Source organism: Pelecanus crispus, chromosome 3 (assembly GCF_030463565.1).
Source record: "Pelecanus crispus isolate bPelCri1 chromosome 3, bPelCri1.pri, whole genome shotgun sequence".
In the NCBI taxonomy this organism is placed as follows: domain Eukaryota; kingdom Metazoa; phylum Chordata; class Aves; order Pelecaniformes; family Pelecanidae; genus Pelecanus; species Pelecanus crispus.
In genome coordinates this window covers 30,197,332-30,225,306 of record NC_134645.1, presented here as the reverse complement: position 1 = coordinate 30,225,306, position 27,975 = coordinate 30,197,332, and the positions used below count along the sequence as shown (strand labels likewise).

General features: G+C 37.7%; 1 protein-coding gene across 1 annotated transcript in view; it reads right to left on the bottom strand.

The window, feature by feature from the left end:
* The window catches only part of LCLAT1 (lysocardiolipin acyltransferase 1), a 117,138-nt gene that overhangs the window by 43,077 nt on the left and 46,086 nt on the right, over positions 1-27,975 (bottom strand). Inside the window, exons 4-5 of the mRNA XM_075707875.1 lie at positions 17,142-17,288; positions 7,481-7,597 (exon numbers count right to left, since the gene is read on the bottom strand). Of these exons, the coding sequence (XP_075563990.1) occupies positions 7,481-7,597; positions 17,142-17,288 (264 nt within the window). The remainder of the gene's footprint in view (positions 1-7,480; positions 7,598-17,141; positions 17,289-27,975) is intronic.

The window sequence follows — 27,975 nt, the reverse complement described above, 5'->3', positions numbered from 1 at the left end:
GCTTTCGTTAAAACAACACATCTAACCCTTACTGTCATTTGATGTGGGGCCTTTCTGTGTCCTACACCTCTGTTACACAGAAGATAAATTATTCATGAACCTGAAAACTGCTCAAGCCCTGTGTACGTGGGTCAGTTTGAGTGCATAAAACCTCTGAAGGTAATTCAGCAGACACTTCTGTGATCAAGACCCGCATGCCTCACCCAATATTTATGTGAAGAGGAAAGAAACTTTGCGTATCAAAACAGAAAGCAGTATATTTAATACGTACATCCATTCATACATTCACCCCGCCCACCATAGCCTGAGCATTTCAGTCAAGGAACAGAGCTATTACAGACCTGAATTTTATACTGGCATCAATTTTCCCTTAAAAAACCCTAATATAACACACTTAGAAATTGGTATTACTTTGATTTACATTTGAAAGAACGAATGGCACCTGTCTTGTAAGCTGTAGGTACTTCTGATGTAACAGTGCAGAGAGTAGAAGTGTCATCTACACCAGAAGACAAGCCTCTGGCAGTATCATGGTAGCATTCTTCATTGACATTTCATCCACTCATAAAAGCAGCCTCCTGCCCCTCTCTCTTTCAAAGTCAGAGTAAGAAAAAAGCTCTAGGAGCTAACATACTCTGGCTACTGCAAGTTGGAGGGTCTCGTTAATGAATTACTAAATTGAGAGTCTCGACACCGTTTACACAAATACGTCAACTTTGAGCACCTTGGCTCATGTTACGGTTGCAGGGCTCAAGACAGAATCATCTCCTAAAGATGGTCCATAAGCTATTTAGGGCTTTACACAGGAGCTTACTATAGCCTCCATGCATACCAAGGACATCCAGATGCTGCTTACAAGGACCTGCTACGTAACTCTTTGGCTACTTCACACCCCAGCAAAGGTGAGCCAAACCGTATGTGTCAGCTTTCAAGAACTGCTGATCATCATCTTCTCATAACTGTCTTAGATACATACTAATCTGCAAATCGCAAACTGTCTCCCTAGATTATTAGCTCAAAAGTGCCATGTAAGCACATTGTACCACAACCCAAGTAAATGGCATTAAGAGTTAAGTACATAAATACACATACGTGGATATTATACCTCCTAGAAAAGCATACAGAATCTACGTAATAGTGAATAAGTGTCACAGGGTTAAAACATTTACATAGATATATATACAGAGATAACCTGGCTTGAATACCTAAATACAATTTTCCTGCCCTAGCAGTGAAACAGATTGGGGTACTTGCATGTAATTACTAAAATGCTGTACAACTGTAAAACTCAGGTAAAAACAGTAGAAGATACAGACTGGTTTCTGATTGTGTATATAAACATTTATTTTGGGGCAAAACTATCAAATTTTTAACCAATCATGGAAACACAATGAGAATCACAGTTTCTTTCCATCAGTAAAGATATGCAATAAAGGCAAGCATGTTAAATTTGTATCTTTTTTTATTTTAGGATGCTGCAGTTGTCAGCTGTTATCTGCAATATTTTTTTCAGTTGGCTAATTATGAACCAGAAATAAATTTAAAGCTGAAATACTATAATAAGGCAAATAATTCTGACTTTTCATCATACTTTAAAACCAGTAAAATATAAACCCCATAATAGGAACATCCAGTCCAATGTATCCACATATTAAAGACTGTTGATGGGTATAGAGGAAGTATCAAAAAGAGGTCAGTTAAAATTTAATGTTGGCAGAAATGATTGTCTGAAAAAGTATGAGTAAGCTTCTAAGGATGCTTTAAAACCTTAGCTCTGTGTTATCACTTACTGTTTATTTAGTCCTGAGAAAATACTGAAAAGCCATGAAGCAATTTTAAGAAAACATTTGTAAACAACTATTTTCTCTTGACAGACTATTTGGCTACAATTACAGATATTATGCCAAGATAATATATGTAATTCAATGAATCCAGACAATATTGAATCAAATCAACTAGCATTATTTTCCATCTCTTTGAAACTGAACATTCGAGTCATCTGAACTTTCAATGTCATTTGGCACTTCAGAAAAAACTTTATAAAATACAACCAGGCCTGAAAACCTATACTTAATTTCTGAGTGACCTCCTGACCTTTCATAGAAGGATCTCACAATCTGGATCTTCAAGAACATTATATAAACCATAAATGTTTTTAATTAACATTGTTAAATGTGTGCTTATATAAAAGTCTTATTTAAATTCCTGCACATTTCTGTCATTTTCAGAGTCCTACCTTTTGTAAAAAGAATCATAGAATCATAGAATGCTTTGGGTTGGAAGTGACCTTTAGAGGTCATCTAGCCCAACCTCCCTGCAGTGAGCAGGGACAGCTTTAACCAGATCAGGTTGCTCAGAGCCCCATCCAACCTGACCTTGAATGTTGCCACGGATGGGGCCTCCACTACCTCTCTGGGCAACCTGTTCCAGTGCTACACCACCCTCATTGTAAAAAATTTCTTCCTCATGTCTAGTCTAAATCTACCCTCCTTTAGTTTAAATCCGTTACTCCTTGAGTAAGAGATGATTTGCCTTAACCCAAGTTCTGCCAAAAATGACTCCATACATAATGTCTACTAAAAGTTTCAGGCTTTGAAAAAGAACTAAATATTATTTTAGGAGATTGTTAAAGACAGGTATATAATGATGAATTTTAAAAAAAAGTAATGACCAATCTTCATTTTGGTGTCTAGAGTTCATTTTCTGTTGCTCATTCACATGTTCTGACTCTGTCTTTCCAAAAATACTCACCTTTGTTCCCCAAAGAAATAACAGCATAAAGCTCTAATAATTTTTCACCAGGTGCTAACTGAAACCAGGATTCATAACAGCTGAGGCAAGACAAATTATATACTTGATCAAGTGAACAGAATTAGAAAGAAGCAAATCAACTATTTTATTTCTCTTTGCATTCCGTCGACAGCTAACTAACCAGATGTGACAGTACTTGGGATCGCAGTGGTCACTTTGGCCAAAGGTTTCGTCTTCCATAGGGTAATTCCTCTGGCTGCCATGATAAGTGATCAAGGCTATCAAACACGCTTCAGCACTGAGAAAATGCAGAATTAATTGAGCTCATACACTTTCTTTAAGTATTTTGATAGACTAAGGCCAAAGTGTTTGCAGAAGCAAACTTTAAAGCATGCTAGGGAAAAAAAGGCTAATGCTATTTTGAGTAACATGCATCAGTAAAGATTAATGAAGAATCTCACAAACCTGCTTTATCTGTTGCAGAGACTGTCATAATTGACTAGAAATTTAATAATTGTTCCCAAGAAGGATGATGATCTTGCAGGGGTGAAAAATGCATGTGTTTTGTTAATCTATATTTAGCTTAAGTATATTTAACACTCTTCCATCTTCATTAGTCCTTACTGAAATTTTTGTTCCTCTCCTACTCACTTCCACATCTTCAGGTAACACTCTATACTACGTATCAGTTAGCAAGCTGACCTTATCCAGCTACCACATGGTCTTCCCCGCTTTGTGTTCTCATACGTATAATGTATCTTCTCTTACCATGCACGAACAGTGACATTACTTTAAACCATCCTACTTAAAATTATTATTGAGCCAAAGGAACACACTTCTCCAAAAATCAATGCTGAATCAAATTTATGTCTTGCTTAAAACACAGCATCAACTGTGGTCCCTATTCTCCTGAGTATATTATTAATTGTACACCTAAAGCATGTTCATAGTCTGTGTTTACTCTTGGGTGATTCTAAGGTTTATATGAATGAGAAAACAGTAATGTGATTATTTACAAGTAAAATAATATTTTCGCTGTCTTGGCACTTGAGCACAATGAAAGCAAAAACCAGTCAGCTTTCACCTGGGTTTCTCTTTAGAATAGTCAGCTCAAGGGGTAAAAGCCATCACTCATGAAGAGCTAGAACGTGGGAAAAAAGTTAAGAGACTCAAAAGCCAAGGAAATGTATTGCTCGAGCAATTTTTATTGCTTTTTTGGTGGAGGTTATATAGATTTTTTTTTCTTAGCTCCCATAATCTCAGCAATGACTTAGAAACCATCATAGCAGCATCTACGGGCAAAAGAGATCAAACAGTTGAAATAATGACCATATAAGAGCGAGAAGCAGCCAGAGGAATTTGTGTTTGTCATCACTGGCAAAAATCCATTCACATGGTTCAGAAATTTTTGCCACCTATGGAAAGCAAAGGACTGATTAACTGCTCGGATTATGCTGTCGGGGTGAGGATAGTGCTTCCTCTAGGAAGAAACACTCCTGCAGAGATACAAGCAACATTTTACTGAAGGTTATTTTTTCCTGATCTTCATTTCCTATTCAGAAGGGTCGCTAATAGTTATTATTATGTAATAGCAGGTAAATCTTTCATGCTACAGCTTGTGATGCATATTAATCAGGGTTCTTGCCAAATTAAATTAGTTTTTTCAACATTCAAAAAGCAGTTAAACTTCTAATGACATTTTCCCCGTCTCTTCATCAACCTATTTTTGGAGCAAAATAATGCACTCAGGCCTGAAGTAAAGACACTTGAGCCTCAGGAATGGAAAACAGCCACAAGCCAAAATGTATTCACAGGAGAGCTATAGGGCAATAAGGTTGTCATCTGTGCACAAAAATACTTTCAAAAACGTAAACATGATGTTAAAATCTCCACCACTCCCTCCTGCATATTAAAGTCACATACACTGCTTTGTGCTTGCTGTTACGAGCAGGAAAAAAGGAAACAAGTCTATTTGTACGATTATTGCTGCTATTGTAGCATTAGGACAGTCAGAAACAGGGACTCATGTTAACACCATATCATTAACAGTCCTAGTTTTCTTTATTACTGCTAGTATCAGAAGTTAGAATTGTAAAAAGGGCATTCTAATAATATAAATAAGTCAAACCAGAGCTGCATGATAACGCTAGGTACTAACTGTGCCATCTGTGTCTGAAAATCTACCTGGACATCTAAAAAAAAAAAAATTTACATATATGCAGGTATATAATATACTGAAGTGTTTTAAAGTCAAGCAACTACAGTTAGGTTGTCCATAAAAATAAAACATTTCAACACAAATGGTGGTGTATTTGGCACACTTGCAAACAATTGAAAACCAATTCTTAAATTAGTGAGTAATAATTAAGTATTTTAAAATGCTAGTTGATCTACCTTCTCACACATCATTTACTACACAATAGCATACAGTCATAATATATATAGCTTATAATGCCTATCAAGGTACCCAATACCCAGTAAATTCAATGCTACAGGGACATAAATATTTCACCCAATATTTGCCTGCCTTAAATAAATGTAGGACTTAAAAGCATTTGAAAGACTAGACAAAAAAGAAATCATCTAGGAATGTTTTTGGTTTTTCTCCAGCTTTGTACTACACAAAATCAGTTAATCAGCCTCAAATATTTTCCTTTTTATAACCCAATAGCCTAATTTGCATAGATCTCATACAGCAATAGAAAAGTATTTTTATAAAATTAGAAAATGACTGTATAACCACAAAGCTCATTTCTGCAGCAAATACAGAAATTTTTTTTTATGTTGATAATATTGAGTGGAAAACATTCCTTTAACTGAAAATTTATTCCAGGCTAGAAATATTATTATGCACTAGGTTAACAGAGTGCTGAAAAGTTTTAAGTAAAACAAGCTTTTGAAATTGCATATGTGGCAAATTTTTTTTACTACAGCAAATTGAGTAATAAAAATTCAAGATAGATGAAAATCTAAGATGTCCACCACTGAATGTCCAATAAAAATAGGGTCAAATAGATACATGGTCCAGCTAGGATTGTCCAGCTGGACCAAATACCAAAGCATTTACGGTGATTTTAGGATATCTCTTAGTAGGAATCAGGCAAAACAAGCCAGCTCTGCTCCCAAAATCCAAGCAAGGGTTCCAGCAAGGGAAAAAAAACTACCAGCAGGCCCTTATCCTTTTTAATAATCTCAAACTTCTTCCTTTGGCAGTCAGAATAACCAGCATGTGTTAAAGATCTAGAATCACTTTTCCCTGAAGAACTAGCCTATAAATAAGTCACTTCATATCTACTGTACATGTTTATTTTCTTCAACGTTACATTCATATATCCTGCGAACATTCACTCATCTGTATTTGAATCGCCGCCACATCAGTTTCATTAAATAGTTACACCATTATGGCCTCAAATCTCATCGAAATGCCCATTCCCAAGACAACCCACAGACATCTCGATCTAACAAGCAATCACATCTATATACTCTGTTCCCCTGATAATAGGGACTCAATCTCTACCCCTAGATTAATACAGGGATGGTGTCCTGGTTTCGGATGAGGCAGAGTTAATTTTCTTCCTAGTAGCCAGCACAGTGCTGTGTTTTGGATTTAGTACGAGAATAATATTGATGACACACTGATGTTTTAGTTGTTGCTAAGTAGTGCCTACCCTAGTCAAGGACTTTTTCAGCTTCCCATGCTCTGCCAGGTACACAAGAAGCTGGGAGGGGGCACAGCCAGAACAGCTGACCCAAACTGGCCAAAGGGCTATTCCGTACCATATGATGTCATGGTCAGTATAGAAACTGGGGGGGGTTGGGTGGGGGCCAGAGAACCACTGCTCAGGGACAGGCCAGGTGTCAGTCAGTGGGTGGTGAGTCGTTGCATCACTTGTTTTTCCTGGGTTTTGTTCCTCTTTTTGTTGTTTTCCTTTTCACTACAATTTATTATTATTATTATTTTATTTTAATTATTAAACTGTTGTATCTCAACCCGTGAGTTTTCTTACTTTTGCCCTTCGATTCTCTCCCCCATCCCACTGGGGGCAGAGGGTGAGCAAGCAGCTGTGCGGTGCTTAGTTGCTGGCGGGGGTTAAGCCACAACACATGGAAGACCACTTCTAGGTAAAAAGCAAGTATCACACGTTCTCTTAGCCACCACTCTGCCAAGCAGCACAACTCCTATTTTACACAGCTTCTCCAAGTCACCATCACCTGAAAAAGCTGGCAGCACTGAACAGCTGACTTGCTGCATCTACATGCTGCTGTGCATTCCCTTTGTCCGTTTAACATAGCAACTTGTCTCAGCTCTCAGACTTAAAACCAGAAGCTTTTCAGAGAGGGCAGTGTCATACATGTCTGCGTGTTCAGTGTCAACCACCCAGCTGGGTTTAAGGACTGGTACAGACAATAAGGCTGAGCTTCCTTGGATCTTTTCCACTACTTTTCTGAGGTAGACTGCTAAACAAGCTACAGTATTAAAAAAAAAAAAAGTAAAAAAGTTGTTTTCATCCACTGACGATATTAGTACCTGTTATCAACTCTCTCAAACATCTCCATCTTACAATCATTTTATGTAGAGTTGCAAACGCGGGCTTTTTTTGTGATCAGGATACATAAAGTTTTTCTGAAACTACTTCAAGCAGTTTTGTGAACATCAGCTTCTACAGCTTGGGTGAGATTCGTTATCTTAAAGCAAAAAAAAGAACATATAAATACAGAGCAGGATTACCTTCCCTTAGACGCTCAACCACAAAAGTGAATCCAGTAGTTCGCGGATGTAAGACATACTCATATTTTTGAAATCTGTTCTTTTCAGCGAATTCATTACTGCGGGCTTTGGTATTGGCTGAAGGCGAGAACAAAAAGCACAATTTTCTATTAGTGTGCATGTAGACCAAGAATATAATTACTATAAGACAGGAACAGTACAACAGAAGTTCACACAGTACGAATGTGCAACAGCTTTTCAGGTGGAGGCAGACTGCAAGTGTGCTTTCAGCTGGCTATAGCGTGGTATGAGGAAGAGCAATGTGGATTGCAAGAAAAGCCTTTTTATCCTCTCATTTCATTTTAGAAAATAATCAGCAAATCTTTCATATTTATCAAATGCAATCTGAAATCTATAAATTAAAGTCTGTTAATAGTTCTCTGTGCACTTCAATACCCATTTTACAGTCAAATGTGTTCATTGGCTCAATTTATTTTTTTTAAACTCAAAAAGCACAATGTATAGTAATGTAGGCTTGATACTATGTACAGAAATACTTTGAGGTCAATGTTTAACCACGTTAAACTTCTTTCAAAAAGAAAACACTAAATGGAGGAAAACAGTTAATCTAATACATTAAAATGGTATTTTACATCTTCATTCAGAACTCGACACGTTTTATCCATCAGCCTGGACTGCACATCCACACCCTGTTTTAATTTTTTAACCAACTGCCTCAGTGTCGCAACACATGCTTGCTACCGTACGCAGAGTACACACGCAAGGCATCTGGAAAGCAGTGGCTAAACCCCATGACAAATGTTTCGAACCTCTGGCAAAAAGAAGTCTCTCACGAGAAAACCGAACAAAGGCTTTTCAGAGCCAGTTGCTAACAGAGCCCACTAAGCAAGGAAGACGCGGACACTAAAGTGAAAACTTCTGAAGACAGGCAGAGAGGAAGCAATTTGTTCTCCGGTGATGTGCAGGAGGCTCGTCCAAGCAGCCACAGTTAGCAGCCAAATGGACTCTGCTGGCCACGCTTATTCCTTCATTGTGGGTACTGTGGTACCTCCCCTGGGGCCAAAAAGCAAGGGACACATGCAATGTTCCCTTAGCAACATGGAAAAAAAAAATCAATTTGATCAAATAACTTATTAAATAACAAGTATTTATATATTTTTATAGGTGTGTTAAAAGACAAAATCCCACAAACAGATCTATGGAACAAAATCATTGCCTAAGCAATATATCATCTTTTTCAAGCAGAAACAGCTCTTTTTTTAAGTGTCCACAGTTAACCTTAACAGAGATGGGAGATAAAGTCATGCAAAACATATTGCTGCTTATTAATCTAACAGAATTGATATTTATAGGTAAGTCCTTTCCCTTACAATCATAATTTTTCCTGTAAAGGAAAAATAGCACAAGTGGACAAACCCACAGCAGTGCGAGATACCCTTTTTGCAGTAATGCAACTTTCCTGCATGTTTCTTTTTTTCCTAAATTACACGGTCTCTGTTTATCAAAAAATGTGGCTGTCCCTCCTAAAGGACCATATACCCATTAATAAATGCTATAGCATATCAGTATACTGAGTATTGACCTGTTGTTTCCATGCATAAGAGAAATGCTTTTCATACATGCAACCCTTAAGATTAGTGCACAGATTTCCTGACCATGTGATTTAGAGGAAAGGAACACTGTTGCACGGTAGCCAAGCAAGTGATTCAGCAAAGAGAATTCGAAGATTTAATTCTTGCCAAATTGCCAAAATGTACAAATACTTGAAAATATTACATGTTCAAAAAGCATTGCTAGAAGTACAGAATGTGTGAAATACTAAAATTACACTTGGCTATGTATCATAAATTTATCTTTCCTTGCACATATGCATTATGTCTTTAACCAATGATCAGACTATTTTTGTCTGCTCAACTACTACCCCATTCAATGTTGAAAACAGACTTTTCTGAACCAGCGAAGGGAACTTGCCTTTAGGACCCCTACCTCTGTGTCAGCAAAACTTGCAAAGTGAGTCATGAGCAAGACTCGGAATGGTAGAAAAGGCAAGAGTAATCTAGTAATTATTAAGTGCTCCTCTGAAAAGCCAGGTTCTACCTCTTAGACATAATTGTATTGCACTATTAGGTCAAAAACTTCAACTCTCTTTTTTCTAAGAAGTTACATTGATCACCAAGAGTGTTCCCATAAAAAGTATACAAGCCAAGAGTTCCTTTCCAGATTCTGAGGCAATTCAAGCAAAATGCTTTAAATTAATTCATCACAAAGTTTTAAGCTAATGTATTGTTTCTTCCAAAGGACGGAGGAAGTGTCGCCTTCATTTTCTGCATATCCACGTTTCGGTTTCACGCTGGAACATTTGCAATTGGCAAATCAAGTCAATCGAAGCTTTGAGACACAAGTGCCATAAGTGTCTACATAAAGCTAAGCAGTCTAAAAAATAAGTCTAAGTCTTAAGCATCTCAAACTGCACATAGTTAATGAGCATTCAGAAAAGCCCTCTCCGTATGTCTGCTCACTAGCACTTTGTTTCAGTGGGAGCATGAAAACTAATTCCTTGGTGTTTGCAAAACACTCCTAATTTGCACCACAGGAAAACCAAAGAGTAAATGGGCAGTTTCATTTTCTGAGCAAGACCTAACTGATGCTGCTAAAAAGGTTTGGGACCTCCACTGCCCGTTGCCTTGAAGTAATCATCTTCAAACCTCCTCTTAGTGCACCTCCCTGCACTTGGAAAGAACTCACTGTAAACATCTGCAAAACATCTTCCAGATTTCCCTTTACTACAATGCCTTTCTAAAAAAGTGTGAACAGCTGGATATTGGCACACCAGCCAACACTATTCGGCTATTTCCTGATATTTGTATCCCTGTCTTGCCTCTGGACTGTAAGTTTTATATAACTTGAGATTGTTCCCTTCCCCTTTTGCATGACCCTAGTGTTAATGGGATTTTAGAACTAGAATAACGCTCCCAGCTAATACAGTGATCATTGTCATCTGGAAAAAATCATCTCCCTCTTCCCTTCTTAAAAACTATCAAGCCACAGGTCTTTGTGGATTAAACAATATTCATCATAGCAAGTCAGGAAGGTCAAAAGGTTTTTGATGCTATTCTGAAAGCAAGGGTAGGATATGCTTTCACTCTACCAAAAAGTAAGAATAACGCCCTTCCTTCCCCTCCTGCCACTCTCAGCATTTGAAGTGAACAGTTTCTTACTCTGCTATTACTTACAAACAAATGCACTGACTGCCACCTCATCCGATGTAAGCACCTTGCTGCCTACTGCTGTTTGGGATCCCTGTGCAAGACACCTGTGACTAAACCTTCTGGGGGAAATGCAGAGCAAGTCTCCTGACTCAGCAGTAGATTCAACAAAAGGTACAAAATGTCATGGTCCCCATTATATGAAACCTACAGGTTAGAAAACTGATCCAGGAAATTAGAAACCCTTTTTTATATCCTTTCCAACTTAAGGGAATTCACACAACAAACACCTCTTTAAAAACCCTTAATCAATACACCAGGCTACAGTTGTCAGCGCTGCAAAACTTATGCAGAAGCCTCATCTTTGCAGTCCATATTATAACATTCTTAGGTGAAAGAATAAAAAAAGTGAAAGATGCCAGATAGTGAAAACACTTCTTTAAAAAGAGGAAACATATGTTCTCTTCTTTGCTTCCAACCAACTAACACAAATTGCATAAAGCAGGGACTGGAAATGAACTCGGTTTAGGTTTCCCCAATCCTGAAAGGTCGCTCACATCATTTGGCTAAGGGTGATATCCCCTCTTGCTCACTCTCACCGAAAAAGTTTCTAGAAAGCAATACTTACTCATCAAGTATTTTCTTTCTTACACTGTATTTAAGCCAAAGTAAATCTACCCCCAGAGTTTTTCCTCATCATTCCTTTTAGGTGTATTTTGCATTTAACTCCTTCTATTTGCTCCTATGATAAAAAAGAAAGTAGAATAATCTATCTTTATGGCAAGCAGCCAGTTTATTAATAGAGGGTGATGTGGGAGCTTTCCTGATCCAGAACTACTTCATGCTCTGTCTCCTCTGGTCTCGCACTGACTTGCCTCTCCTCCCCAGTCTCCTTCAGCTAATACATGCTGCCTCTCAGAGGGTATGTTCTTTGGGGCAGTGACAAGTACAAGAAGTCCAATTTATTTGAGTCTTTAGACACTACAGCAGAGCTATTGTCAAACTACACAAAAGAACAAGAATTTAAAGGTTCTGGCCATAACCTCTTACTTTTTTTTTTTTCCTCCTGTGCTGCCTGTGGTACATTATTTGATTACATTTTTTTTTTCATTTATCTCAAAATTATGTGTGCAAATCCCATTTATCACATTTTTAAATTACCGGAAAAGCTCAGAAAGTCAGCACTTTCTAGAAGCACCACACTTCAGAATTTCATTTAAAGTAACTGGAGGAAGAAATTATGCTAACACATTGTCTTCATTTTTGAGTTACATATTTTTAAGTTAAATTGCTTTTTCCCCTGAAAACCAGAAGATACAATGAACAAATTCAAATTTTGTTTTAATTCAAAACTTGCTCACAAATTAAAAATATAATTTGACTTTAAAAAAAAAATCTCTCAAATTTGACTTTGATGAAAGCCATAATGCAGTAACAAGCTGCATTCGCATGAGTCAGAGTATTTGGAACTAAAACTCCAAGACTTGTACCCAATGAAAAGCTAAGTCTGTGCTCCCCATGTAATATGTATATAATATTAGCCCCTCTCAAACAAACAAGCTCACGTGCTTTTACAGATTCAACATTGTCCATGCTGATGTGTTTTGCTGGATGTCACCCAAAAGAATTAAAAGCTTCTCTCATCATCCTACTGGAAAGCTGATTCTGACAACTTTAATACAACTATTTCTGATCAACTCTCAACTACTTTTTTTTTTCCTGCTAGTACTAGTCCACTGGAATTTGAATATTCAAGTACTACTTTTTCCTTTAATCTGACTTGTGATAAAAGCATGCATGTAGTTCTATGACTTCAAGTACTCTCAAATGATATTGGTACCAGACAGTGAAAGAATAAATGAGTACTCCAGAAATTTCTCTTTTTAAAAAAAACCCTCATTTCTCTATTAGAGGTTTGCTTAGAAAGCATAAAAGCTACATTGGCTCACAGTTAATATTTTAAGAAAAAGGTTAAGCCATTGTTCTTATTTGTGCTATTTTCTATATATTACATGTTAAATCTACCTCTGCCAGTGCTTTTGAACAATATTTTTTTGCATTACCAAAGTACATCATATTTACTAGAAAGAGAAAAATGCAACTGCAGTTCATTGTTACTTTCTGGACAGAATATTGAATGTGTTCCACATCACAACATTCCTGCCAAAATCTAGGCTCTAGCAAGCTTTCCTACTTTTTTTAGCTGTTCCTCAGGGAAGAAAGGTCTGTGCGATCACATTCTGTCCACCTGTTCCCCTTAACTTTTGAAGCTATTGCCACCTGCAAACAAAGTTTGACAGAGACAAGAGATTCAAAGATAATTAAGCGCCACAGGAGTTTCAGAAAAAAACAATGGCTGAGTAAAGGGGAGCCTCCAAGAGTAGAGATCTTAGTAACAGGAAAAGCCAGGGCAGGCTCCACAGGTATTTAGTCTGTCAGGGCTTTCGCACAGCATGCAGCAGTCTGTCGGTTAACACAAGTATTGGGGAGGATGAGCCACAGCACACGATGCCTCTTGCTGAGACAGCAGCAAAGGATTTGTGGAGGAAATTTCACATGGAAGGAAACACAAGGGAAAAGGCGAATTTGGAGAAGAGACCATGTATAGCGATGCAGACAAATCCATCATAGGAAATGAGGCTTTAACAGGCACAGAGCAATACAGCAACTTTTTTTTTTTTTGTTATTGCTTTCTGAAGAATTACTACAAAGAGTCTTGTAAGGAACACCAAGAAAAACAACAGAACAAGCAAAATGGTGGGCTATATTCCAGCTTTCCAGAAGCACTACACTTAGGGTTGCTTTGTTCTCTTCAGGGCTTCAGAAAGTCTGGCTATGTGGTTATCTGCTGAGGGCTTCTTTTTAAGCAATTACAATAAAATACCTTTGATGCACTTAGCTTTAACCTTGAAGTACTCCAGAGTGAAAAGATGACCAACCTATCAGAAATAATTATATAATTATTACCTCAAACCCTATACATTCAGTCTGCAAATACATCGTTTAGGGTTCATGACATTACTATTTCTAAAATTTATTTACGTAGCATCTTCCACTGCAAAGTACTTCACCAACTTGAAGTCAGGCAGTGGCCCATGTATAAATACAGTCATACTTTGCATTTCTTTGAAATCTTCCATTCTTGAATACCTGAAAACATTATATAATTTCTTATAAAGAGGAGTAAATCTGTCATTGTCATGCGGCCACTGAGAGGATAAAAAAAATTACAGTAGCACAGAGCTGCACTGCAATTCTGCTTTTCAGTGAAGTGCACGTAGAATGTTATTTTTCATTTTAAGTACCGGAAGAATTTTGTTTTCAGAATTAATTAGGAGTTTTGGAATTTTTGCCTCTATTTTTGCAAAATGTTCCCGAGGATACTGAGTGACCATTCAGAACAAAACTGAGGTTTATTTCTTATTCTAAAAGATGGAACATGAGGTTGCAATAGGTCCTAATATGTCAATAACATAACAGTTTTCTGAAAATCATTTTTTCGAAATGTTACACAAAAAAACATTATTATGTTCTATCATTCTCATATGGCGTAAACTTATTGCTTGGTCAGGATTAGCTTGTCAAGGGATTTTGCCCTGTCTCCTATAACATTTTAAAATATATGAGCTAATGTTTCCTGTGAAAACAATTAGATAGGGAGAGCTATTTACCTTCACAGAAAAAGTCCCCAGGATTTGCCTGTCTATATACATCTTAGTATGCACAAATGCACCTTACTATGCAAGGTGGCATTCATTACTGATGGCAAGTTAGAGCGGTAAACACCAGACAGTTTAACACGTCAGAAGCCAGCACAGCTGCCCAAGGAAGCAGTGCCCTGTCCTCTCCCCTGCCTGTCACTCCGTCCTTCCCACCGCACTGCTTCCTCCCTGGGGTGCTCAACAAACCAGGGGGAAACAATCACCACCCACCCATCTGGGGTGGCTTAAACTGGCTTCAGAAGAACGTCACAGTTAGCGCAGATATCCATTTGACACCGCAAAGTTAAAGAGTACGTTACACACGTATGAGAAAGAAAACCAGAACAACAGGAATAAAAAAAAAAATTCAGTCAAAAATCTGTGTTCAGAAATCCAATTAATATTAAAAAATTCTCTAAGTGAGGAATCTTGTCTGCATGAATTTCTCAGTGAATGGTACAACAGCATATACTTACATTTAGCCCAAGTCATTTATATCAGTTACAACAGCAGAGAGAAAACCCTGTGTTTCCTCAAGCAACTCCACATTCAGGTGGGAGCATCCCTACCACTGCCTTTGGGACTCGGCAGCACAAGTGGTTAATACACCATGGCTGTCTCAGTCCCCAGTAATTATGCTTTTTCAAAACTGCAGTATGAAACTTCCTCAGTTCTTTAAAATCTGTTGTCTCTGAGGAATATTGGAAGGTATTAGAAGGTATATACAATTTATGGAATAAACTACAAACAATCCAAGTCTTTCAATCATCTTGAGATGGAAACACCTGTTCAGAAAGAGAGTGTGAGTGACCCAAGGAGGAGTCTCGTGACTCCATAAATAATATTAATATTTCATCTCATAATTCAGACCTAGGAGGGGAGAGTTCTTAATGAATTCAAAGAAAAAAAAAATTTAAGTGAGATAATTTCCATCCTTCTTCCTAATTTTAGATACAAAGTAACTAATTCAACAAGAGATATCACATGAAGCAGTCCAAGAACGTACAATGAATTTATCCTCTTTTAGGAAGGCTGATCAAGTGATAACAATTCCCTACAGTGTGGTAGCATCTGAATAGTATACATATCCATTTTTAAGGATATCGGAATCAGAAGAAAAAATAGCAGTATATGTTAGTTATTTCTAGACTGTGTCCAGTACTTACTGATCTGGTATTGCAATAAAATATGATTTGAGAATATCTGCAACAGAAAGTATAGTAAAAATCTTTTAAATAAGCTAAAAGGTAGAAGTTTAATTGTAATTGATTTTCTATTTAAAGATCACAGAATCACAGAATGGTTGGGGTAGGAAGGGACCTCTGGAGGTCATCTAGTCCAACCCCGCTGCTAACGCAGGTTCACCTAGAACAGGTTGCACAGGATCACGTCCAGGCAGGTTTTAAATATCTCCAGAGAAGAAGACTCTACAGCCTCTCTGGGCAGCCTGTTCCAGTGCTCTGTCTCCCTCAAAGAAAAGAAGTGTTTCCTCATATTCAAATGGAATTTCCTGTGTTTCAGTTTGTGCCCATTGCCCCTTATCCCTCCTGTTGCTGGGCATCACTGAAAAGAGTCTGACCCCATCCTCGTGACACCCGCCTTTAAGATATTTGTTAAGTGTTGATAAGATCTCCTCTGTCTCCTCTTCTCCAGGCTAAACAGACCCAGCTCTCTCAGCCTTTCCTCATTAGAGAGATGTTCCAGTCTCCTAATCATCTTGGTAGCCCTCCAATGGACTCTCTCCAGTAGTTCCTTGTCTTTCTTGACCTGGGGATCCCAGAACTGGACACAGTACTCCAGATGTAACCTCACCAGGGCAGAGTAGAGGGGAAGGATAACCTCCCTTGACCTGCTGGCCACATTCTTTCTAACGCACCCCAGGATACCATTGGTCATCTTGGCCGCAAGGGCACACTGCTGGCTCATGGTTAACTTGTTGTCCACCAGGACTCCCAGGTCCTCCTCCGCAGAGCTGCTTTCCAGCTGGTCAAGCCCTAACCTGTACTGGTACATGGGGTTATTCCTCCCTAGGTGCAGGACCCTACACTTGCCTTTGTTGAACTTCATTAGGTTCCTCTCTGCCCAACTCTCTAGCCTGTCCAGGTCTCACTGAATGGCCCCACAGCCTTCTGGTGTATCAGCCACTCCTCCCAGTTTTGTATCATCAGTAAACTTGCTGCGGGTACACTCTGTCCCTTCATCCAGGTCACTGATGAATAAGTTGAACAAGATGATGCTTATCAAATCATGCTGCAGGCATGAACCACCACAGAACATTCATACAATGTTTTCTTTTACCAGTAATTGAGTCGTCTTCAACACTGGCAAGAAATCTAACACAATCATTAGTTCTCCTCTTCAACCACTCTTCCATACAACTGAAATGATTTTTTCACCATTTGCCCCAGTAATATGGGAAATGGGAACATGCTAGTGATTTATTCCAGGTCTTGAAACCTACTTTTGCTAATGCAATGTACATACAGGACTGAGCAATATAAAGCCATTTCAATCATCGGATGCTTCGAAATGTAGCAGTTATTTCAGGAAGATTGGCAAAGCCTCTCAGTGGAACTACATTTGTGCCTCTCAAATGAATCGGCACATATGATCATTAACTATAATTTCTACTGTCCATGAGAACCCAGTCTTGCTCCTGCCTTGAGCTTTTTTAAACTATTTTCATCAACAACAAAGAGTCTCCGTGTTCACCATTGCTGACCTTTCCACAAGAAGGTGACAAATGCAGCCTACCTGTGAGATCAGTTCCTTCTGGAAAGATGAGGAGTTGTAGTGGTTCACGAATGTCACAGAAATAATCCAGCATTTTTTCAAAGTGACTCTTGTCATCTTCCCACTTTCTCTGAATGAAAACAAAGGCAGCAACCTGCATCGCCCAGCCTAAAGTTTAAAAAAAAAAAAAATACACCTTTAGTAACATTTCACTGATACTTCCACACAGTCTGTTATTCCAAAACTTTTCGTAAATTGTGTTAGACACAACATTTTATTTACTGCCCACCTGTCCTCACCTCTGATTAAGAGCACTTAGTTACCCTGTAAAAGGAGTTTTGGATAGGAAGCAAAAAGAATGCATAATCTAAATAAATAAATCTAAATAAATTTGGAATGGCTACAGTTTTGCAAAACTCAAGTTACCAGAGTTAGAAAAGCTTTCTAGAAAGCAAGAATAGGGTCAATGCTGTCATGAGGTGAAGTATTTAAAACCATGGCCCTCACTATAATATCCTTAATCAACAACACTGCAATGCTGTTAATGTGAGACTGACTTGCTCAAAGGAAGGCACACTGCCCCTACAGAGAAACGTCTCAGCAATGCACTGCAGGGTATAAGAAAGCTGCATTATATAGAGATAGTTGCCTTTAGTAGTGCATGTTAACCATATGCATTGTGCAGAAAATATCTCTTGCTTTGAGGGCTTTATTACACATACTTTCTTATAATTTTCATTACTAATGGAAGAAAATACAAAGTTGTTCTTTACACTTGATTATAGAAAAATTTGACATATATCCATTTGTTTGTATTAATATGCAAGACAACTGTGAAGATTTACAGCCTGACCTCAAACTGACAATGTAATGCAGTTAAATAAAGGAAATTGCTGCTGAGCCTGCAGCTCCGGGGTCACGTTCTTGGCTTTTTTGGTACAATTTAGTATACAATATATCACATAATATTAGACGTTCTGTCCACTAGTTCAGACAGCAGGACGAAAAATCAAGGCTCCAGTTCTGCCAGATGTCCATAATGCTCCTTTCTTAAACAGGGCTCAAAGGAGCATGACATTGCCTTACTGCTGTACTTGGCTATCTTGAATCTCATCAGAAAACCTGCAGATAGATATTCCACATCAAAGAGAAAACATCACAGCTTCCCATTCTCCTCTTTGCTCACCACAGTTCTCAAAAGTCTGTTTTTCCTTTGCTGGTGACTTACAGCATGCTATTCTTGCACTTTATTTCAGCTCCTTTTTACAGGGATTCCTTTCTATTCCGTTCGTGGCAGTATCTTACAAGGAACATATGTTAGAAAATCACTTATTAAAGTTGCCAATTTCTAGATCAACTTCGTAAGTCAGTCAGCCCAGATAATGTATTAACCAAGCTGCATAATCTCTTCTGTATTACATAGGAATGTTAATTGTACTGTTAAAGATTTGTAACCTGTATCATGGGGTAGATACTTTTTATTTTTAAATCAACTAAACAGATGGAGCATGCATAACCAACATGCCTTCTGCAGTCTGGACCTAATGAGTCTCAGATACTCAGATAATGAATGATATCCAGATAACTGAATACTGGAAGTGGTTATATGAATTAAGAAAAGAAATGCTCAGAATGCAGTCTCAGCAAATCTTTTCAAATTTGCATGCTGTACTTGTTAAAAACCTTCTGTAAACAAAACTAAACTTCGACCACAACCTTTTACGTGCATCTATGCACATATCACATTCCCACATCTGCAGTGTCAAGAAGTATCAGTACAGCTTTATTAATAGAGGCTATCCATGTTTAAACAAATTATTTGCACAAAAAAATAAAGGTCAATTTTAAAGTAAATGAAACATAACTTACGTAATTTAACTATGCTCTCTTCTGGCATTTAATCATCCCCTACTGCTACAATGCATTTCACCACAATGGTGCAAACCCAATATTTTAAACTGAACTAATCAGGGCTTCATTTTCATATTTGTCATTGTGTTATATAAAGAGGACATCTTTTCACACCAAATGTTGCCAAATACCAAGTGGTGCCAAAACATTTGGTTGCTCTAGAAGGTACATGGAAATGGTATGAAGCTGCATCAGGGGAAGTTCAGACTGGACATTAGGAAGAGGTTCTTCACTGAGAGGGTGGTTGGTCACTGGAGCAGGGTCCCCAGGGTAGTGGTCACAGCACCAAGCCTGCTGGAGTTCAAGAAGCATCTGGACAAGACCGAGTCATATGGTTTCATTTTAGGTAGTCCTGCAAGAAGCAGGGGGTTGGACTCTATCATCCTTACAGGTCCCTTCCAACTTGAGAAATTCTATGATTCTATGATACCTCAATCTGAAATAAAATTCATAAAAATGACACAGCAAAGGAAAAAAGCCCTCTAAGCAGAAACAGAGATGCCTTGTACCTTACCATTTACAACTCTGAGAATGTAGATGCTCCATGGGACAGAGTGGAAAAATACATAGAAATTAGGAAAGTTGTGCTGTGGTTTTGGGGTTTTCCAATCATTCTTACCTCTCAGCCCAGATCTTTTGTATGTTTTATGTACCTTAGACACTACGACTAAATTAGGTTATGCAAAACCTGTACTGTGCTAAACTATTTTATTGTGTGGTATCACACATCAGGCCCAGATTATTCAGTCATTGGGTTCTCATTGCAGCAGAGGAGTCTGTATGCAGAAAGAAGGGAAACGAAGCAAAATAAATGCTCACTTGGGAAGCCTGCTGATACTTTCCCAGGTCAGCAGCTCCTTAGGAAGAGTGATTTTGGTCCATAATAGGGAGGGAGCATGGAAAAAAACCTCACTGCCAAATCCCACCCTCTCCCCTACCTTTCTTCATGCAGCACAAGGCTTTAAATTATATGGAAACTTGCATATAAACTCCTTCTAGCAATCATTCTTTAACAGCACTGTGAACATCAAATTACAAACACCTTTAGCTGCTAAGAAAGCTGCTGCTTGGGTGACTCGTATTTTACCTGACTAAACTGCCTTAAAGCAGAGGATATAATGCAGTAGTTTCCCATTCCTGTCCTAAGTGGTGGTGTTATACACGAGCAACGAAAAATTAAACAGAGGCAGTAATGTAATGACAGTAGGGTGTCGGGGAGGAGGAAGAAAGAAAGAGAAGGAAGGGAGTTGGGAGGCATCCAGTTTTTAAAATAAACAACAGGTTTGATTTTCTAACCTTTCAAATAGATAACATTCAGTGTTCTGGAAGAATTTTTCTATCTTTAAGTGTATATCTAATTAGGTAAAACAGTCCTGACTGCTCAATAAGAAAAGATTATCTAACAGTCCGACAACTAACAGCAAAGGACCCAGGTTTTCCTCCCCACTTACCCCAGCACAGCACACTGTGCCAAACTATTTTACCACTCATGAAAGTGGAAGAATCTTCCACATTTGCTCAAGCTTTAAGGCCTCCAGTGAAAGGCAACAAAAACATGAATTACTGCCTTCAACCAAAACCCTGGTCCATGCACCAGTGGGCAGAATGCCCGCTGTTTACATGTCTCACCATCCCACCAGATTCAAGCGGGAGAAGAAACCCCGCACAGGCTTGCCGACACATGCCTTTGAACAAAGCAAAAGGAGCTCTCGCTTTGATTTCCGTTCCACAGTGTGTCTGCATTGTGCTGCTGGAAAAACAACACGTAACAAGTCTGAGGCACGACGTGGGATCCACATGGGAATGCCCAGAGAAACAAGAGGAATTCAGTAAAGCAATGGGCAAAATGAAAGGTTTTACTAATCAGCAAGATTTACGATTAAGCAGCAGAAGAAAGTACCTTCTCATGTGCAGCCTGCAGTGAGACATGCTGTTCAGTTAATTATTGTTAAGTTTAGGCCAACATACTGTCCGAGAAAAGTAATTATATTTTGCTCTTTTGCATAACGGTTTTGGTCATCTAAAAGCTCCCAGGCAACAGGCGTTGTCCTAGCAAAGGCAGCATTTACTTGACTGGGGAAAAATGGTTGTCTTGATTTGCAGATTCTTGAGAAATCATCAGTTATTAAAACATAGCAGAGGAATGGTGAAGCTAAAAAAATCATAACAATGCAACTCCACTTCTTTGCTAAAACAGTCTTCTTGTAATAAGCGACATTTCTGATAACTAACATTGTCTGGAAAAGTATACAGAACGCATCACACTGCATAGCTCTTGTTCAAAATTGCAAAATGGCAGCATGAAAACCTACTAGGTTGAACAGCCAGCCATACTGACCTTTAAATCAACTTTTCAAGCTGAAAAAATAAAAAGGCAGCTTCAAATCTTAAGTAACACATACACACTAATGATATGTATTCCACGCTTCAGTAAGGCTTTATCAGGACATAATTCTACACTGAAAAAAATTATACTTACACAAAAAGGAAAGCCTGCTATTGAACCAGAGAAATGTGCTGTACATATGAATTTCCTTGCTGCCTTGGGGATAAAGCAAATTATAGCTTATGCAGGTGGGAATTTGCAGCACTGTATTAAAAATGCTAGTTGCAAGTATAAAGCTTTTTAAATTCTAAAGACCCTACACTTCTGTTTTCCCCACCCCAAAACCCTTTAAAAGAAAATAACACTTGAAGCTGAAATTTCTTAAGTCTGTTTTCTTTGCTAAGGTAATTTGGGAATACGTAGATACTAAGGATGGAGGCGGCAATGAACAAAAGGGAGAAAGAGGTGAGTTTTGCAGAAAACGTCTTTGTTTGGGTTTGTATCACAATTTTTTGTGCATTTCTGTAAGTATCTCGGAAATTAGGTATCCCCAAAAATGTCATGTCTCTGTAAGAGGAATATTATGGCTGATATTGAAAGCAAACATACACACATCAAGCAAATGGTATCTGTGTTTCCTATAGCAATGCAACAGAACAGCTAATACTACTAAACCTCCCTGCAAACAAATTCAATAAATGATTCAAAACTATAGAAACAAGTAGGAAAGTAGAAGGCCTAACTATGGGATTTCATTATTATATTCGTTCATCCTCCCTCTTTTCTTCCACTGCACTAATCACTGGTTTTTCATAGCATTATCTTGGTCAAAAATACAAACATTATTCAGCGCGCCTGTATTCAGCAGGGGTCTGGTCCTGATCAGGGCTTCTGAGGCAACAGTGAACCAGATGTCTAGGCTTAGTAAGGGAAATCACTTGGAAGCACACGATCCCACTGTATACAAATAATTGGGTCCGTTAACAGTTTGTTATTCCAAGTGTTTTGCTGCACAAAATATCCACAAGGCAACAAGCCATGCAATTCTGAATATTCCTTATTTTAAAGATGGGTAGGTATTAAAAAGATGTTAGCGCACAGAAAATCACACAGGAAGCCAGGGCTTAAAGTTATGATGTATACACAGTGAAGTTTTCATCAGTATAGACTGCTAAAGAGATTTATGCAAATTCAATTAGAATCAGCCATTTTACTGTTTTTTCTAGACAGTTTTATGTCTAATAACCCAAAGCAAATTAAAAATTAAAAGATTTTTTAAATTTAATGTAATGGTTTGAGTGCACGAACTGGGAAAATAAATAAAGAAATGCTTCTTGAAATAATCTTGTAATGCATAATCTCTGCTCCTGGCAAGTTTTTTTAACCATGCTCATTTCCAATAATGTAGTTAATAGGAGTATAATAAATTGAACAACTACCGTTTGATTTGGTGAATTCTTTGAGCAAATTACAAACGAGCGAAGAGATAAAATTCACAAACACAGATTCACAGTAGCACTCCTTATTTTATAGTGAAACATTTGATTCAGTCTATTTATTCATTTGATTCAATCTATTTGTAAAGTGTCTATATAAACACTGGTATGCTTTTGCTATTGCCTTGCCCTATCAGACTCTGAACATTACTTTAAACTACATCTGTTTTTAAATTATTTTTATGCTCACGTTCAGTTTATGTTCAGACTATGTATTTCATACATGTATATACACCATATAGTCTGCTTCTTACTTGGACAGAATATCATGTCTTCCAATATATGTGAACGCTAAATCTTTTTTCTTACTAAAACAACTTAAGTGAACAAACAGCAACGTTAGAAACACAGAATTTTAAGGTAACTGAAAAAAAGGAAAATGTTTTGGTTTTGCTCTGATCAGTTTTACCTTTGATTTCCTTATAGTTCTCATGCATTTGTTTCAGTACCAAAATATTCTAGATTTGCTATTTAAGTCACATTCAAATATTAGCACTTTCTTTATTTCCTTTGCCCTTGTGGGAGAATACAGTATGTACCAGTAGAAACCTCTGCTTTACCTTATTGTTTATTTATAATACAATCAGAAGCTTTTTCAAACAATGTTTACAGTATGAGATTTACTTGTCAGGGCAATAACAACGTTGTCAAAAAGCCACCCAGATACAGCGGCCTATGTCTTAGCTGTTAAAATTTAACTGTGAAACCTTCCAGAAAGGATATTCCATTGAAGAATTGGTATCTTTCAGCCAATACACACACAAAAAAGTGTGAAAGTACATAGGAAAAAATCATTACAGTAGTAGCAGGATACATATGTATATAAAGCACCCAGACACAGGTATACCATGCCCTTGGAAAGTATTCTTTCAATATTCAATCCCCTAATCATATATCAGACAGATGCTATTTGGACACTTCATACTCAGATCTTCATTCCATTTTCTAAATTATGCCATTTGTATAGAATATGGACAATCAGATGATTAACTCTACCATTGTATTAATGCTACTCACACAAAATCTTTGCGCTAAAATGCTATAAATGCTGTTAAGGAACATTAAACCTATTCAGTTACAATATCCATCTTAAAATAACACTTCAAATTTGATTTGATGTACTGTGTAAAATCAGAATAACATAACATTACTCTGAACTAAAGCAAACTAAAGCAAAGGCTTAAACCTCTAGGATGGCTGGAAAGCTGCTTTTACTAATGCATTTTAAAAATACATCAATAAAGTGAAACAAAGCATGAAAACCTAAGTATTAAAAAAGATGAGTCTGGCCCAATACATATCTGGAGAAAAGCCCCATGTCATTCCAGAATCTCCAAAGACAGAAAGAAAACAACCTCTGGCTGTTAGATGACGGGGAGGAACAAACAGGCCCTACCAAACAGTATGTCTCTCCCATGGATACGTCATCTCTACCGCAAGTCAGAAACAGTGAGAGATTTTACAATTCAGTACCTCTTCTGTAGGCCTGCATCCTCTTCAGATGCTCCATCTCCTTATGGGAGGACCGCAAAAGTAACTCAGCCTGATGAGCTGATCTGTACAGACGCTACCTAACCCACTGATAATGGCAAAGGAACCTAAGTCAGGAAAAACAGGCCATCCTAATTCTGCTGTTATTTATTCTGTGAGCTTGGATAAAATAACCGCTCTCTTCATCACTTGTCATGTATAAAATAGGGAGAACAAGAAAGGTTAGCATCTGCTCTCACTCTTCTGGTGTGCATTTTGGAGAGGTAAAGGGGGTGGAGAGAAACTGAAGTCCTTACTATATAGAAAGGATAAGGAAAGTTTTAATAGAAGGCACGCTAATTTTTTGTTTGGGTTTTTTTTTTTTTTCCTTGGCAGAATTGGGAGAATTTCTGTGGTGTACTTCTGAAAATATTCCTATTATGCCTTTCCTGGAAGAGCCAAGCTGGGGAACAGGCACCTAAGTCTTCTCTTCCCCACAAAAAGCACATGTAGAGTTACAGGCAAATTAAGCTGCATTTTTGCTTCGAAGTGTAGTCCTTCCCTCATGCTTAAAACTTTGTCAAGAGAGTCTTGCATATCTGTCTTCACCGTGAACAACTGGTAGAATAACAACCGTGCTTTCCATTAGAGAGCATACTTTTCAACTTCCACTTTAAAAACCACGTAGGATAACAACTCTAAAGGTAATTAAGTCTGGCAGCTCATAATCAAAATGCTAGAAGACAAAATGTCACAGCTCCTCAAAATTCTCATTTCAGTCTATTCTAACGTAACAAAGATACTTGAGACATGAGCTATACTAGAAAGTTCAGTAGGTTACACTTTTAATTTTTTTTAAACCAATATGCTCTATTGATAAGAATTTGAATGCAAATCCAGCTATAACCTGATCAAAGACACTTTATGCTGAAGCATTTATATCCCTACCTACAGAAGTAGCTGTGGCAGCACAAATACTTCTATGCCAATATAAATGCATACAGATTCCCCACAGTATGCTGCTTTAACTATACTCCAATTGAGTTAAGTGCTAAAATTTTCTAGGCTTAGCGACACCAATATTTTACTTCTGATCCATCATAGTTGTCTGTGTGCATGCTCTTAGCCCGTGGCAAAGGCAGGATAATTTGAGTTGTTTTGCCCTGCTTCACTGAAAACTAAGATGACTCAAATTACTTTGAATTTGCTTCAGGCGAAGCTTGCACACATGGACAGCTCTAATGGATCAACTGACATGCAGTAAAAGATTGGTAAGGCTAAGGCCAGTGCTGAAATAGAGCACAAGTCCTTTTTTTTTATTTCCCCCTGGCTCTTAACACAAGGGCCAAACCTAACTTGGGCCTTTGAGAGCTATATAACACGAGTGACCAGATGAGTGAAAAACAACAACTAAAAAGCTCCTACATCTTGCAGTCTCTTCAAGAGCAATGTTAGCTACAGAAAAGAGCAATGTTAGCTACAGAATAACTTGAATACAGAGATGGAGATCTGGACAGAGTTACTCAGTTATCTCTGCTCCTAACTACTCCAGATTTGCCAACTTTGCTTATTCTCCTCTTTTTCCTTCATCACCTTGTCCTTTCCTTACCTATTTCTGCCCCAGTCTGCTCCAGCTGTAATTCCCTGTTTCAGCAGTCTTAGTGAGCCTTTTAAAAAATGTCTTCAAGATATGTCCATCAATGGTGCCTGCAGCACCTGCATACTTTACATTTGTACACTGAATTACGGTGTTATTTATCTTTTCCATCTGCATGAAGCAAAACCAGGGTTCGTATTATCTCACGTAGCAGCCATGCACTGACACTAACCCCTTTGGTTACCCTCTCTCATTCTTCCATCAATTTATCTGAGAGTGCTCAAATTAAACCCAAATTTTAATTTATTTTTCACGTAGATGTCGTAGCACTTTTAACCACTAAAATCCAAATATTACTGCAAGCCCACCCAACACTTGCGAATTGTCCCTCATTAAAATAAATCTCTATTTCCAGTGAAGTCTTACTGGTTCATATCACAACAAGACTTTTTACAAATGAAACTATTAGGAAAAAAATTAAAAGGATGCAACTAACTTCCCGTCATTATCTGGTCATCTGACGCTACTGTGTATGTTCCTTGGTACCTACTCAAACAGTATGTATTCCATAGCACATGTTGAACACAACTGCATCATAATCTGTATCACTTCCAATGCCATTCCTTATTAACTGAGAATAGGTGAGAATATAAACTGTACATATCTATTACAAGTACTGTAGAGAAGTCCTATCTTGCCAGACTACGCAGGAAACTGTCAATGCCATTAGAAATTCTCCTTGAAAACTGACACTGCAGAATGTGTCAGTAGTTTCTGATGATGTCAGATGAGAAACTGCAGCAACAGCTAAGAGCGGAGTAGTGCTCCCTCAAGACGCCAGCTTTGGCAAGTTGTACTGAAATGCTGTGAGAATGTTTCTGAAATTGAGATTACTGAAATGTAATACCTCTTTTCGAAAATTTTACTGCACACAATTTATCAAGCCAAAGCTACGGTTCCAGGAAGAAAGGACCATCTGTTTTTCTTTGGGCTTCTTTTTTTAAGGCTCACCTTTAATCAATTTAAAGTTTTTCATACACTGGAATGCAAAGAATAAGAACTAGATAAGTGACTCAATGCTTCTCCTTGAAATACTGCCTCCTCTGCTTTTAATTATAATTAACTAGAAAATAACTGCCTACTTGTAATACATACTTATTAAATCTGATACCTTTACACTTTTAACCTACAAAGGGGGCGACAAGGACTCTGGATCTATTTGCATTCCAAGCTTTGCCATTCACCTACCATATATACCACTTAGATCAGTATAATCTCTCATAGACCTATTTTTACACCCCAACTGGGACAGTACTTGTAACAACAAAAGTGCAATGCTTAATACTCCCAAGTTTTTCAGCACCATGGAAATTAAAGGGTTGCATTATAAACCTTATCTTACACTTAATTTTAAATGAAATACTTGTAAAACAAAAATCCTTTGAAAGATCAGAAAAAAATTGCACTGAAAGCAATACAGTATATTCATTCAAATATTTCTCAAACTCAAAGGAAAATTACCATTAGGTAAAGATTTATTACAAGTTACATTTAGCCAATATATCAATACTTCCATAATCCCATACTTTTGACTGTGTACAACTAATTGTTATAAATATATGAAAAGATGAAACTGAAAGACATGATGAGAGTAGCTGGTTTAATTTCCACAAATATTATACCTTCTGATCAACATCTAAAGTATCAACTATAGCTGCAGTGTACTGAAACTGTCTAGTTGATTTCCAAGTTATATTCTTGCCTTTACAAGCTCATAAAATAAACAAAACTTTTATGTGAAACCACCAGACAGAATTTAACAAAAACAAAACCAAATCTGACAAACACCTATTAAAAGTCTATCACATAACACAGTGGGCCATTAGAGATAAATAAGAGAAATTCTACTCTTACTGATGAGATTCAGGGTTGTTCACTTTGGACACTGTTTTCTGCTGTATCACTGCCCCACCAAACTTCATACAGATTCATGATGAAATCTTCTGCTGTCAATCTTAATTTCATCCAAGAGTCTCACTTTCCAACCGTCGCCTA